The sequence below is a fragment of the Poecilia mexicana genome, unplaced genomic scaffold (assembly GCF_051168715.1).
Source record: "Poecilia mexicana isolate PSO_F unplaced genomic scaffold, ASM5116871v1 scaffold_18, whole genome shotgun sequence".
In the NCBI taxonomy this organism is placed as follows: domain Eukaryota; kingdom Metazoa; phylum Chordata; class Actinopteri; order Cyprinodontiformes; family Poeciliidae; genus Poecilia; species Poecilia mexicana.
In genome coordinates, this window is record NW_028263387.1 from 21625110 (window position 1) to 21640354 (window position 15245).

Sequence of the window (15245 nt, forward strand, 5' to 3'; positions counted from 1 at the left end):
ACAGAAAATGACGACTAGAAATAGTCTCTCCATCATCATTTTGGCGCCCCCTGTAGGCTGCCTGGATGATAAATTGTCCCAGAAATTATTGAAATAAATGACAATATTGTTGTTTTCACACCATTTTTAAAGTAATATAATGGTAATAGTGGCATAATAATTAATGAACACGTTCTCAGATTAATAAAATTTAATGTCTAATGAACATTTAGCACCAGAACTGGAAGACATTTTAAATATACAAATCAAATAAACAAAGAGAAATGAAGTTTCTGCAAACCAAACTGTGCTTCAAAAACAGATTTGAGGCCAAAACACCAGGCTGAAGACGTTTGTCATCCAGTTTTCAGCAGGAAAAAAAAAAGAAAACAATAAATCATGCAAATGGAAACGATTGAGTTCATTTTAATTTATCATGTGACTAATTGATTTAGCATACCAACTTGTGGCGCCCCCTCTAGCACGGCGCCCACAGCGCAAACCCCCTTTCTGCGCCCGTCTCCGCGGATCGCGCTGCGTGTTTTCGGCCGCAGGTGACCGCCTCTGGAGCACAAGAAGGATGAGGAGAGCGCACGTCCCGCACGGAGCCCAGCTTCTCCCTCTCCTCCTCCCCTCAGCCGCTGGCGCCGCGCCAGCTCCAGCACGAGCCTCTCCACCTCTCCTCTTACGCCGCTTGCTGCTCACTTTACAGCGGCCCCCTCCTCCTCCTGTTTCTGACGGGAGGGGGGGGGGGGGAGTTCTCCGGGAGCTGAGAGAGGTGGAGCAGAGGTGGAGGAGGGAAGATGGGAGGGGAGTCTGGGGCTGGAGGGGGGCGACGGGAGCCCTTGGCCGCCTATTCGCCTTCCAGTTGCCTCCACACTATATAAACACTCATTGGTGCCTCTGGCTGGACGCACACACACTCTTCACGCACACACACTCACGCACTGAGGGTGACTTGTGTGTGCAGCCAGCAGAGAGAGAGAGAGACGCTCGGAGAGACAGAAAGGTGCGCAGAAAGGAGAGAGGACGGCAGACAGAGAGCAGCAGCAGGACGGAGCATCTCCTGCGCATCACTGCAGCTTCAAGGATCTTAAACGTCTCCAACTGCAACGCACTGAGGCGCGTAAACCTTTTCAAATATACAGATTTTTATTTTTTCAAAAAGAGTTTTGGATCTGAATCACGCGGTTCCTGGAAGAGTTTCCCCCCATTTAAAGCAACTTTTTCCATCCCAGTCCAGAAGTTTTAAAAAGAAAAAAGTTTAAACTTTTCTTGGCTCCAGGCTCGGCTTCACTTTTTTTTTTTATATTTTAAATATTAATAATATTTGTCTCAAATTTCCAGACATTTTTTTTTACTTTATACTTCCAATTTTTTAACCCAGAAACTCACAAAAATGAACTTTCAATCACCAGGAGCGTCCCCAGCCAGGTGTGCCTCCAGCCCCAGATGTTTAAATCATTAAAGCAAACTGACTTTCGGTGATTTCATTTTTGTTTTTTCCTCTGAAGGTTTGAGATTAAAGCGTCACCTGTTGCTGCGTCTCCTTCACTCAGACAACCGCGATTTGCGCTCTGGAGACGCCAAAAAACAATCAGAAAAAGAGAACATAATCCATATCACACCTCCGCAGTTCATTCATTCCCAAAGCAAAAAGAAAAAAAAAAGAGAACCAACCCGCGCCAGGAGCGTTTGGAGTGCGTAAATCGGCGCTGCGCTTTTTACGCACAAGAAAATAATCAACAAATCAACAAAAACTTGTGACCCAGACTTTTATTTCTTTATTTTTCTGAACATCTTCGTCATCCTCCTCATCATGCTGTTCGACAGCTTCGACCTGATCTCGGCTCTGGCCACGCTGGCCGCATGCCTGGTGTCCATGGCGCTGCTGGTCGCCGTCTCCCAGCAGCTCTGGCAGCTCCGGTGGACGGCCACCCGGGACAAGAACTGCAAGCTGCCGATGCCCAAAGGCTCCATGGGCTTCCCGTTCATCGGAGAGACCTGCCACTGGCTGCTGCAGGTAAGCCTGGACCCGGGTGGGATCGTTTGATTCCGACCCGATCAGAGGGAACTTTGCGTTTTACACTTATCCATTTGGTCAGAATTAGTGAAGTTATCAAGTTACTGATGAGTTAGTCTGATTTTTCCCCGCTAAGCTTTTCACTATAACCCGAGGCAGGAAAGTTCAAACTACTTTGAGATTATCCCGAGTTTGCAGCTCATATTTGTTGGAGATTCCTCCGGTTTGTGAAGTTTGTAGCTGGACTCGTGCTGATAAACGCATTAATCACATTAGATGCGAAGTTTGACTTAAAAAGTTGATTTTTTTGTTGGAGTTATCTCCAATTTGTCAAGTTTGTAGCTTGGCGTCATGTTGAAAGACGCATCAGATTCAAAGGACGGGAATGCGTTTACATGGAGATGACGAGTTTCTGCAGCTCCATCCTCCAAAATCCCAACTTTAAAGAGCTGGAGCATCCTTTGCCTGCAGCCGCAAAGCCGATCAGAGCGAACAGACAGAGACACGTAAAGCTGGAGGAGGAGGAAGAGGAGGAGGAGGAGGGTATCGGTAATAATAGCGACGATCGGAGAAATAATGATGAGCGAAGTTCACCGGGACGCGCGGAGGCACGTCGGCAGCGTGCGGGGTTTGAACTCGCGGTGCTCCCGTCGGTGCAACATCTGACACCGAAAGAGAGAGAAGAGAGAGAGAAAGAGAGAGAGAGGAGACGCGTTCCCGGAATGCAGCCGAGGACCACGGCCAAGTTTATGGAGCGGCGACGGGAGGGGAAAGGGGGGCTTGTATGTCAGTCTGATGGAGGAGGCTGAGAGTGTCTGCGCTTATGAGGTCCAAATGTCTCCGAAACGCGCTGGAAAAGTGTGGAAAAGTCCAGATTGTTGGCCGCGGCGCTGGTTCTGCAGGAGACTTTTCTTTTTTCTTTTTTTTCCTGAGGTGAAATCAGAGATGCACCGATCAGCCTTGAGTTCCTGCAAAATACCGATTTTTGTTTTCACCTAAAGATGGTTGGAAGAGTCTATTCCGTTTCAAAATGTTGTTTTCTTAGAGCGGTTCCACGGCGCGTTGTTGTCCTGAAGTGAAGCTTAGAGACTTTCCTTTAACACCGGGAGGTCAGGATTTTGTAAAGCGAGATTGTTAGCACCTGCAGCAGATTAATTTCTTTGGGTCTTTATTTATTATAAATCCAGATTAGATGAAGCTGGAGGCTGAAATCAAAGCTCATTAAAACTCTAACATAAAAATGTAAAAGTGGTTTGTGGGAACCTTTCAGTCGATATTTACACAGAAACCGATTAGAGTTTATTCAGGTAGGAGACGTTATCTTTGAAACGGCAACTGAGAACAGATCATGTAAAAAGCAAAGTAAAGTTGTGTAAAAAATATCTCTACTTGTTTCACACAAGAACACAATAGGTGTCGCGCCGCCTCCAACCTCCATTTCCTGTATGAATAATCAGCAACTTTTAAATAAATAACCGACCAAAGCTAATTTAACGATGGCTTAGAGGTTCTTGAAATACAGTATTTGTAAACTGAAATGCTGTTTTTTGAGTTTGGAGTTGTTAGAAACCTACTTCAGTCGTTAACGTTAGCATGTAAGAACAACCAACCTGGATTTTTACTAAACAAAGACTAAGTGTGGATGGACCAGAGTTTGCTGTTTGGTCTTCTGTGGGAGCCCAACTGCTGGACATGTGTTTTTCTGAGTAATTTGTTGTTGAAAGTTTCGATTTGGCTTTGGGAAAATACCAAATAAATGCATTTTTATTCATCATACAAAGTCAAATAAAGCTCCACTTCGTAAAATGTGGTAGTTTTGCTACATTGGCTCCTGATATAAATAATAAAATTTAGATGTTACAGTTGCTGCAGTTTCCTTTTTGGCCAGCAGGTGTTGCTGTAGAAACAACTAACCAAGTCAGATCAGAAATACAATCAGAGTAAGAATTACTCAAACGTAAATGTAACTCAGCAGCTTTTAATCTATATATAATGTATAAAATATGGACTTTTTTGTTTGTAAGATTGTAGAACTCGACTGCAGCAGCTTACAAACATCAGGATGAACAAGATTAGACAAAAAATGAGAACAAAACTGAAGAACCTTTAAAGATTTGAAAAGGTATCTAAAAGTAGTAGTAGCTCAGTGGTGACACCTACTGTTTGAAACAGGAAGTGCAGCGATTCTAGTACATCCCAAGGTTGTGTTGTTACAACAAAGGCTTTTATGCTTTTCTACAGTTATACGAGTCAAGTTGTTCGGTCCGTTTCTCCCTGCGGGGGGCGCTAGACCTCCGTTAAGTTCACAATGAGTGCCACTGTCAAGACTACAAATGTATTTTTGAGAATAAAATGTATGAATGTCTGATTTTAGCAATGATTGACTTTTTTTGTTGCTACTATGAGTTTTGGCCACATGGGGGCAGCAGATACGAGTTTTTAAAGTAGTAATTACATATTTTTGCGTTCAGTGATGTTCTTTGACCCGACTGGGTCGTTTTAGCCCAGGATTCCCATGTTTTGGTCCCATTTTTGGTCGGGTGTTGCTCTTTGCGTACTCTATGTTCCAGCAGTTATTTTCTATCCGTATTTGTTTAGTTTCTGCTGAGCTTTTCAGCCAAAAACAGCACTGCTGGCGGGTTAACGGGGAACCAAAATAGTTCATTTGTGCACCGGGCGGCCAAACATTGAGCTGAAACTCGCTATGAAGAATTACAGCGGGGTGTTTGTTTACATCAATGAACAAGCAGCGGCTCTGTAGCCGCGCGTCCCGAGGTAACAGCGAGGGCTTTAAATCTCTCCCGATACAAATCGACCGGTTCGAGATTATTTTCTTTTCTCAACTCACATCCTCTTTTGTTCTGCCGCGCTCTCGCCTGGCGTCCCCTGGCACCTCGTTCAGGACTCCAACATAAACACTTAAGTGTCTAAACGTGTGTGTACAGTGTATATATTTTTACCTCGTCACACACACACAGCTACATATTTCTGTGGCTGATCCATTTTAAAGCGATCTGCAGTTAGAAATAGCGGCGCGGCCACTCTGCCAAGGATCTGTCTGCTCTCATTAGGAGCCGGAGCTTTCTGAATGGACGGTGCCAAGCTACTGAGGGAGGACACACACAGAGCAGAGAATCACTTACCTACACCGACACTTTTATGCACACAAAACAGCAAGAAGAAATAACAACAATCTAGACCATTCCAGATGTGATTACTTCAAATACAAAGTGCGGTCCCGGGGCCATTTACGGCCCTCTGAGTGATTTTGGGCGGCCGAGACTAGCCTAGGTTTGGCTAGCATGCAGATACAGATTTACAAACAATGTTGGGGGGGAAATTTTTCCTTTTCCTTTCAAAAATAGAAAATGCAAGGTGCAACACAAACTATTCATCTAGATTTTTGCTTTTAATTTAATTAATTCATAAAAGGGACTCAAAGCGTCCGGCGGCTTTAACTAACAGTGTTGGCATTTAATAAACCTGGGAAAATAAAGCAAGAGTGAGAAAATAAAATAATGTGTGTTTAGTTTATATAGCAGATAAAAATAATAATATAGCAACCTTTGCAATTATATATAAAAAGAAAAATAATACAAGTGCATTAGGACTAGAGGTCGACTTTTATTGTATTGCGATACATTTCTTATCACGAAAAGAATTCCAATGTATTGTTATCATGATAAATTTAAATTAATAATGTTTAACTCTCACCCCCAAAATATCCGTATTGTTAGTTTTACTATTTTGTCCACTGTTTGTTCAATGAAAGTACCAATAAATATTGATTGATTTGAAAATGTGATTAAATGCAGTTAGTGTTTGCAGTTTAATGATACAAATCAGACTTTTTTAGTGATTGTGTCCTAAAAAAGTATTACAAGTGGCCATGTTCCTCAAGAGACGTAATAAATGGTTCTACTTTTATCGTTATCACAATAATAGCACAAAATATCGTGATATAACTTTAAGTCCACATCGCCACCTCTAATTTGGACAAAATGTCTTTTAATTGTTTTGGTATTTCAATAAATATCAAAAATGCTCCTAATGAGACAAAAAATAGCATAAAACCTATTTATTAAAGCTCAAAATTCATGTGTCATTGATCGAAAAATGTTTTTGATTTTCAAAATGCCTGATTTTGATCAGTAATTCATTTTTCCCACCTATAGGGGGCGCACTTAGGAATCTAATGGTAATATAAAAACATTTAGGGGATAATCAGACGTGAACATTTCCTGAAACAGTTTATGATTAATCAGTCCAAATAAACTTTACAGTAAATACTTTATGCTTCCACAAGGTGTCACTAATGTGCAAAAATGCTCCATATCTTTTTAAAGACATGTATTCTTACCATTTTTAAAAATAATAACTAAGTTAAAAAAACAAAGTTCTTGGTGAATCAGGAACAATTATTTGTTTTTTCTTCATTTACAGAATCTCACGTTTTGATATCTATTGAAACACATGATTACGTGTTCATTCGTGGTTTATGTTTTTGAATAACATTAGACACAATATTTTCGCACAGCTTGTTTTTATGCACAAACTGCAACAGCGACAGCTTTTAATCTGTCATCCATCTTTCCTCTAATCCCGTCAGATTGACGGTGATGAAGTGTAAATTATAGTGTGCAGGTTATCAACCGCCGCCCAGACCAAACGCGCTCTTCACACGAAGTCCTTCGTATCCTGCACCTGCTGTCAGCTCTACGCTAATCAGGGAAACGGTTTTAAAAATCAAACATCTTGGCTGTTTTTGAGACGCTTTTGGCTTTTTTTTTATTTAAATCTTCTTAAAGATAAACTGAGTCCAAGCTTCAGTTCAAAATCACATCTAAACACCTTTTAAGTGTTTTTTTTTTAAAAGCTTTTATAAATCCTTGTAAAATATGATTGTAATCATGATCCTAATCATAAGTTTGGAGTCAAATTTTTATTTCACTTCAAGTTAAATTATTGGGCTGATCAGTGATAAAGAATCAGAAACTATTTTAGATCTAGGATAAAGAATAAACACTGAAAAAACGTCACTAAGCTAAAAGTTTAATTACGTTAAATACGTTATATGCTAAAATGTATTAAGTAGCCATTTGTGGTTTTAGATACAGCTGACATGGATCACTGCCCAGGGTGGCTTAAAGTCCGGGGGCGGCCCAGACAATTTTCTATCTGTTGTTGATTTTTTTGCACATCCACTAAACGGACAGGATAAACAGCTCTGGCCGACGTTGGCACTAAACTAACGGGAGATTTAAAAGTGTCTGAAGGAACAGAAATGGTCAACAAATTTAAATATGCCATGAATTTTAAAAGAAATGACAAAATATTACGTTAATTCTTCTTCATGTTTGACTCATCAGTAAAAGTTACAACAGTTGATGTCAGAAGTTTTATTTATTTTCTAAGATCAGGTTTTCCTGATCTCCAGATTGTATTTTAAAACTCCTGATGAACAGATTAGTTTTTATGCTACATTTAGTGTTACAGTAATGTAAACACACAAAAAGAAAAGGGTTAAGAGTTTTTCAGGCCCAAAACAAAGTTTCATTCAGTTCAAATTATTAATACTTAGCCTATTTGACGTAATATTGCACTATAATGTGTTATTGTATTAAAACTGTAACATCAGATTAAAATTAAAGCATTTTTATAGGATTTTAAGACATTTGAGCCCAAATATTCACAATCATCTGGTGGAAATGAAAATCAGCTTGGTTCGACAGTGAATCCATGAAATAACAAACTGTTAGAACATATTTTCTGTTCTTTAGAAAAACCACAAAGTCTCTACTGTACCGACAGTCATGACAAAACCCCCAGAAATCCATCCAGTCGACTTCTTCAGAGGTTTTCAGAGGGTTGTGCCTTAAGCGGCTCAGACAGAGCGAGCATTGTGAGGCCCGGTGGCTTCATCTATAGTATTTTCCATTACTGCGGTGCAGCTCGCTGTGTGCTGTATGACTGCGGTTATACACACAAAAACCCAAGGCAGGAATCACATGAAGTCATAAAACATCCCCAAAACATAATGCATGATGATGCAGAATCCACATCCACAGTCTGGAAAAGTTGGGATTTGTTTTTGTCTTCCAGGTCTGGAACGTTATTCACAGAGAAAATGGAGCTTGGAAATATGTTTGTAATCTGAAGCATCTACTGGTATTAAAGGGCACCAATGTTTGGTAAAGCTACTGTTCAAAACAAACAGAAAAGCAAAAAAATGTGCACAAAATACCTTAATAGTTATTTAATTAGAGACCAAATTAGCTCAAATAAACTTACTCCTTACATGCAAAACAGGAGAAATTAGGCTGGAAATATTTCACATGAAAAAACCCAACAAACTACTTATTACAATTTAAAACATAAAGTTAGTAAGCTACCAGAGCAGATAGCCTGACTAAGTAATCAGCAAATATTGGTATTAAAGCAAAGAACAAAGAGATAAAATATTATGCCTACTAAATATCTGAAGAAACTTAATTTTGTGGAAATTTGTTCTATATTTTATGTATAAAAAATAGAGTACAAGTACAGTAAAAACAACTAAAACTCAACATTTATTATTTTACAGCTATATTTCTCTCAAAGAAAGATTAATGTATATTTCTGTCAGAAATTTTAAAGTAAATACAGTGAAACTGGGTTTTTTACTCATCATTCTGATAATAATAATCTTGTAAAAAATGCTAGGTCCAGACTGTTGCTGAGGTGATAAATATCTGAATCTTTTTACATTTTGTGCTGTTTTTATGTAAAACGAAGACGTCTTTGGGTTCAGAGTTTATCATTTAAAGACTAAACTTCCAGTGTAAATTCATCAGGAGGTTACCTGTAAACCACTGACTTGTTGGAAAAGCACATTTTATACATTTTCCTTTAGTTTTGGATTCTTTTTGGAACTGAATCATTAAAAATCTCACATTTTGCAAATATCTGCTGTAAATTTTGCACATATTTATTCAAAACTGGACCAAAAATATAAAGATTTTAAAAACATTTGGGTCTGGAAATATATGCCAGTTTTAAATATGAGCGGACCAGGGACCTGGTTAGTTTGTGTTTTTCTTGTGCAGAGATTCGTAGCTCATGAAACGAGGGGCGTCCCTTCGCGTGTTAACATTCAAGGCAGGATCCCTGAACCTCCAAGGACTCTTCCTCAGCCGTCACGTAAACTTTCAAAGCGTCCAATCCAACTTTTCTTGTAGTTTTTGTCAAAACACACATCCAAAAAAATAACATTCGTGTGTAAACGTTAAGATTCAGTCGCATTCTCAGTGCTTTACCGTTACTTCCGTCGTTCGACTGGTTTTGCGTTGTTTCCGATCTTTCGTTACGAATTTGTCAGTCTCTCCAACATGTGAGTGTTTTAAAAAGATTTTCCTGTCGCCTCACAATCCGATTCTCTAAATGTGACTTTTCACCCCCGTCGTCTATGTTTTCATCCTCATGTTTTCATCCTCATTATCAGTTTCCCCAATGTTAAACTAGTCCACTGGTTTGTGGCAGAAAGTGTTAAATCTATACGTTTAAGCCACTTTCTGTCCGTCTCTAGGTCCATGCGACCTCGCTGTCCTCCTCTTGTAGATTAGCGTGAGGTTCTGGCAGCGGTCTCCCCTGCCCCTGCTTTCACCCCGAGAACACACTGCTCCCTCCTTCAACACTCTTGTCCTGGGCCGACTATCGAGGCCAGTGTTAATCCCCCTCCCCTCATCGAGTGAGTGTGTAGGTGTGTGAAAGAGAGGTGGCTGCACGTTTATCGCTTACAAACTTTGTGTGTGAAAAGCTTAAAGGATAAAGCGGGTGTCTTTCGGTCCTTCGGTCAACAAAACGACCACAAATACGCCTAAAAAGAGACTCATGGTGAAGTTTTCCCATCACTTTGACTTTAGCTACATGGGGTTTATACTGTTAAATTATGTAGATAATTGGTTTAAAGGTTTTTTTCACACCTGATAGTCCAATAGACTTGGTTTGATTGGGGACTAAAATTGCAACGTTTATTACATTTTCAGATGATGTGGTGAAAAAAACAGTTCCCCTCCTCACCTGTGGTGGCACTGCAATAAGAACCACTCAAGGAAACAACACAAAAACCTCTGAAGAAGACATGAGCGCAATTTCCTTCACAAAATGTGGACAAAAATGTCAGATTTTAGCTGATTTTGTTGTTTCTAAAAGTCCATGAACTATTTAACCCGCTAGCACTAGACTCTCACGTTTGTTTTGGTTGTATTTACCCAGAATGCACTGCCCTATAGTTCTACAGTCTGGTTGGTGTTCACATATACATTTGAACGGCACCAGAGTTCATTTCAACTGAACCAAGACCAAGATATTTCGCATGTTTGGTCTGCATCTCAAAGTTGGGTTAAAGTGGCCCAAACAGGACTGGCTGTATATTGGATGGTATCTTTATGCTCTTTATGAATGCACAAATGTCGATGAAGACAAAAATCAAAGTGTCTTCCTGGTGTTTTGTGTCTTTAGCCTTTCATTACTGTTCTCAATATGTGGATTTTTTTCAATAAATGGCCTTTTTTGAGTCTGTATACACCAGCTAACAATTAATTGACAACTAAATTAATTGAAGAATATTTCAATAATTGATTCAATACGATTAATTGATAAAATTGGCTTTATGCCGTGTTATAATGTTACATCAAAAATGTACCTGGAGTGTTGCCTTGTGAAATCTTTTAATCTCCATGGCAACCATTCAGCCGTGCAAAACGCCTGGCTGGACGTAGCCCCGCCTTCAAAGCACAGCTCCTCCTCAGAGCTGCTCCTTCAGACTAGCCAGCAGCAATTAGCAAACACCTGGTTGAACTACGCATCTGCTGAGCTCATTAGAGCAGATACTTCTCAGTGAAACGTTGGTAAAAACGTTGCTAAAGTGTTTAACAGATGCACGATTTTGTGATGACTTCCTGAAGGCGGCACAAGTTTTTAAAGAGACAAAGGCCCAATTTCAAGGTCATATTTGATCTATATGCCATTTTTATAATAACAAAAGTTAACATATTTATTTGATTGTGCTATACAATGGCACTATGTGTCTGGAAAACACATAACAAATAACATCCATCCATCCATTTTCTATTTTTGATGTTTTCAATTCCTAAAATTTATATTTTTTATTGGCCCTTGAGAGAAAAAGTTTGGACACCCTGATAGAGAGGAACAAACAAGATTAATAACATTTGGTTTTATTTGTGCAACAAAACCTTCTGCACTGCAAAAAACCAAAATATTACCAAGTATTCTGGTTTGGTTTCTAGTGCAAATATTTGGGTACAATTAAATGAGACGAAACTAACTTACAACTAATTTTCCTCCAATTAAAAGGAGTTTATTTTAGATCAATAATTATTCCTTAACATTGGTGAAAAAGTTTCGGTTCCATTGGCAGATTATTTTCACTTATAACGAAACATTTTCCCCATTTAAAGTGAAATAATTTGCCAATAGAACTAGAATGTTTTCATCAATATTAAGGGATTATTGACATAAAGAAGTTCCTACATCTTGATTAAAGGTCATCTATAGGTTAGTTTTGTCTTATTTCAAACATACTAAGGTATTTGCACCAGGAACCAGATCAAACATACTTGGTAAGATTTTGTGTTTTTGCAGTGTGAACATATCTGAGATCCGCTCTGTTTGTACTGAGGCAGGGAAACGTCTGTGTGTGTGTGTGTGTGTGTGTGTGTGTGTGTGTGTCTGGGTATTAGCTGGGGTCCTGGGGTTAGCGCTTAGAGAGTTTTGAACAACCATAATCTCCCTTTCTATAATGTCCCCGGGTCAGGGGCCAGCCCTGCCTCCCCCTCCGTGTCTCTCCGGCTCCTTCGCCATTCTTCGTGTTTTCTGGCTGAACCATCTAAAACCTCCCGCTCCCCCCGTTTAATCCGTCCTGTTTAAAAAAACGAGGGCCCGTCCCATCTCTCTGCCTGCACTGCCACGCTCTGCGCCTGCTTTCTCTGCCTCCGTTTTTGGCTCTTTGCTCCCCCCTCCTCTCCTCCTCTCTTCGGTTTCCTTCCCTCTTCGCTTTCTCTCATCTTGTTCCTCCTTCTCCTCCTCCCTCCGGGTCTCCTTGATGCGGTGGCGTGACCGCAAAGGGACGGGGTTCATTGTCAAGTCGAGGACCTATCGCCCCATTCAAACACACAATCACTCACACATAAAAGCCCTCACACTGGATCCTCGGTATCTCTGGCACCGGCTGAATGATTGACGGCTGAAAAGAGACGAGGAATTCCCTCGGTGCCTTTGACCTCGTTTCCTCTCTCTTGTTCTCCTCCGCTCTCGCTGCCGTTTCACTTTTTCATTTTTAACCTTTATTTTAGACGTAACCGTGGAGATCGCCGGCTTTGGATCCACCTGCCAGTTGAGCCTCATGGCTTTCGAGGGAGTTCAGTTCCTGCGATTTCTGCGGAAACGTTTTTCGGCTTGGTGCGTTTCGCTCACCTGCTCGGTCGCCGACTTTCGCCGCCGACAAACATCTCGATCTTCACTTTCACCTAACGCCAAACCTTTGATAACAATCTGATTTTTATAGCAAAAAAATAAATAGATGTGGCGTAGTCTGACTAATAAATGAGTGTTTTTTGTAACTTTCCAGTGGATTTTCATAAAATCAAACAAAAATCAAATCAAACCTGGTCCAGTCCTGTCTTGGTTTTGATCAGATCAGTAACATATTGTAAAATCACAAAATTTTACCAAGTATGTTTACTTAGTTTCTATCTTAGTACATTTGAAATTAGGCAAAATTAACTTAAAATTAATTTTTTTCAGGATATTGCAGCATATCTTAAGTACATTTTCAAATATAGATTAAAAAACTACTTATTTTCCCGTATTAAGTTGGTTTTGGCTTTTTGTGTTTACAATTATTGCAAACGTGAAGCTTCAAATACTATAATGCAAATTAATAAAAATTTAATTTAAATTTCAGTGGTTCTCTCAAACAAAACGTAAAATAAAGTCAGGTCCTCCCTTATTTTATTTTTATTTTTTCAGGTATAGTTTCACACCAGCACAGTAATACAGTCAGAAAACAACAAATTTTATCACTTATCTTCGTCTAATTTCTATCTTTGGACACCTGAAGTTTGACAAAACTGACACGAAAGTAGCTTTTTGGTAAGACGTATAAGCTTGTTTCACGTAAATAAAAAATAAAAAGACGTTTTCCCATTATAAGTTATGTTTTTTCAGACCTTCAGGAAAAACTCAATTATTGTCAATTTTGTTTGGGAAAATGTGGCGTTTGGTGTTCAGCTGAAACTAACATCAGTTTCCATCAGTTTGATTTGTAAAATAGCATTTAGTTTTATTTACCTTTTTGTAATGTTGTGAATTTACCAAAATATGATCGATCTGAATGTGAGAACATGTAGAGTTTACCAACAGTAAAAAAGAACAGGAAGCGAGTTAATATTGATATTTTATTTGCTGAATTTGACGTAGAATATGTGCTGAATAGTTTAACATCCTGCGGATGTTTTCTGTTGATGCTTGTCTCACGTATGGAGTCATAAAGTCGTTCAGCTGTTATTTAATTTCTTTTTTAAGAGCCTCCTTGGCAGGTTTTATCCTGGTGAACATGTTCCTGGCAAGGAGTCTCAGTAAATACACTGGTTTTGTTCTTTGACCAAGACGTTCAAAAGTTTAAACTTTAAGAAACGTCGAAATCAAACATTTTCATCAGAAAGTGAGCGGAGCGGTTGGATTAGTTTGAGACCGGACCTCGCAGCCTTCATCCGCCTCTGATCGGCTGAGATTGGTCGTTTTTAATCCAACGTCAACTGGCTAGCCAACCGGCTAACCGCAGCTTTAACAGGCGATGAAGGACAACCAATCAGAAGGACGACAGAGGATGAGGTTACAAAAAACAGTTTAATTCATTTATTTTAAATAATGTCACTGTAAAAACATGGAACTACGCCATTAACTCTAATTAAAGCAGAACAAAAGTCACAGACACTGTTGATTATTGTATATTTTATGAATTTATCAACTTTTTGTATGAAATATAATTAATTTTTATTGCTGTGTGTTTAATGACGGACCCCAGGAAGTTCATTATCCTAAAAAGTAAACAAGAACCAACTGATTCTGTGAAATTCTTACTGAATTTTTTAACTCTGATTTCAGTGAATGTAAATCATAAAGCTGTACTTTGATGCTAATGTAGTAATTCATCGCTTCATTTCAGGTTTTACAGGACGAGCAGAAGGTTTTTTAGCTCTACTTTGCTGTTTTCTTATCAGTCTCTCTCTCTAATACCTTAAATGTGAACTTTTCCTCCCTCTCTCCTCGCACACGAGAGTGTGTGTGATCTGAGCAAACATAATTAGCTGTGTTTTTTTGTCTTGCCCTAATAAAAGAGTCATTTGTTGGACATTTCCACTGCGCTACAAAGAGCACATTTATAAGCCCCGGCCCAGGTTCGCCCCCAGGCCAACCCCAACAGTACAGACGGGGGTATTTTTAGCTCGGCCGGCGGGTTAGCGAGCCGGGACAGCGTGAGCGAGTCTGTTGGTGTGCAACAAGGAAAACTCGGATATTTGATGGGAATGTCTGGGATGGAGCTGGTCAGGAAGCTTCTGCTGATTTCAGGACCCAAACATTTTATTTGGGTGGAGATTCATCAGAGAGACACTCATTTGTCTCGTGTTTGCTGAGGTTTTTGTAAAATACCCGAATAAATCAGGTTGAAATAATAAAAGGAAGTGAATGAAGGCGAACATCACAGGTTGCAAGGACGGCCTTTAGATAGAAAAGTGTTTTAGTTTTAACCTGGACAAAAACCTGATGTAACGCGGCTCCAACCACGCCTTGGGGTGCAGTTTCAGTCACCGGCGCCGGGTTTATTCTCACTTTACAGTTAGTCGGCAGCTCAAGGGAAACGGAGGGAAAGTGTTTCATTTTACAAAGAAAAGCTGGATTTGGTATTCCCTTCGTTTTATTGCACACTGCTGTGTGGAAAATATGTCAGAGGAGGACATGCATTTATTTTGCACTCTTTAAAAACACAATTAATGGCGCCCGTATCTGATTTTTTACATACAGAAGTGAAGTATAACACTAAACGCGCTTTCTTTTAATTTATTTATCAATTATATTGTTGTTTGAATATTCAAAGAAGAGATCAGAACCTGGCTTAGAGAAAAAGCATAAAACATTTTCTCCAGAAATATTTTGTGTACTTTTTTAGTTTATTCTTATA

General features: G+C 39.5%; 1 protein-coding gene across 2 annotated transcripts in view; it reads left to right on the plus strand.

Moving 5' to 3' along the window:
* Nucleotides 1–792: 792 nt before the first annotated feature.
* The window catches only part of cyp26b1 (cytochrome P450, family 26, subfamily b, polypeptide 1), a 36580-nt gene continuing 22127 nt past the window's right edge, over nt 793–15245 (plus strand). For both annotated transcript variants that reach the window (XM_014996175.2, XM_088015236.1), the window contains exon 1: nt 793–2002. In XM_014996175.2, coding sequence (XP_014851661.1) covers nt 1799–2002 — 204 coding nt within the window. In that variant the 5' untranslated portion in view covers nt 793–1798. The remainder of the gene's footprint in view (nt 2003–15245) is intronic.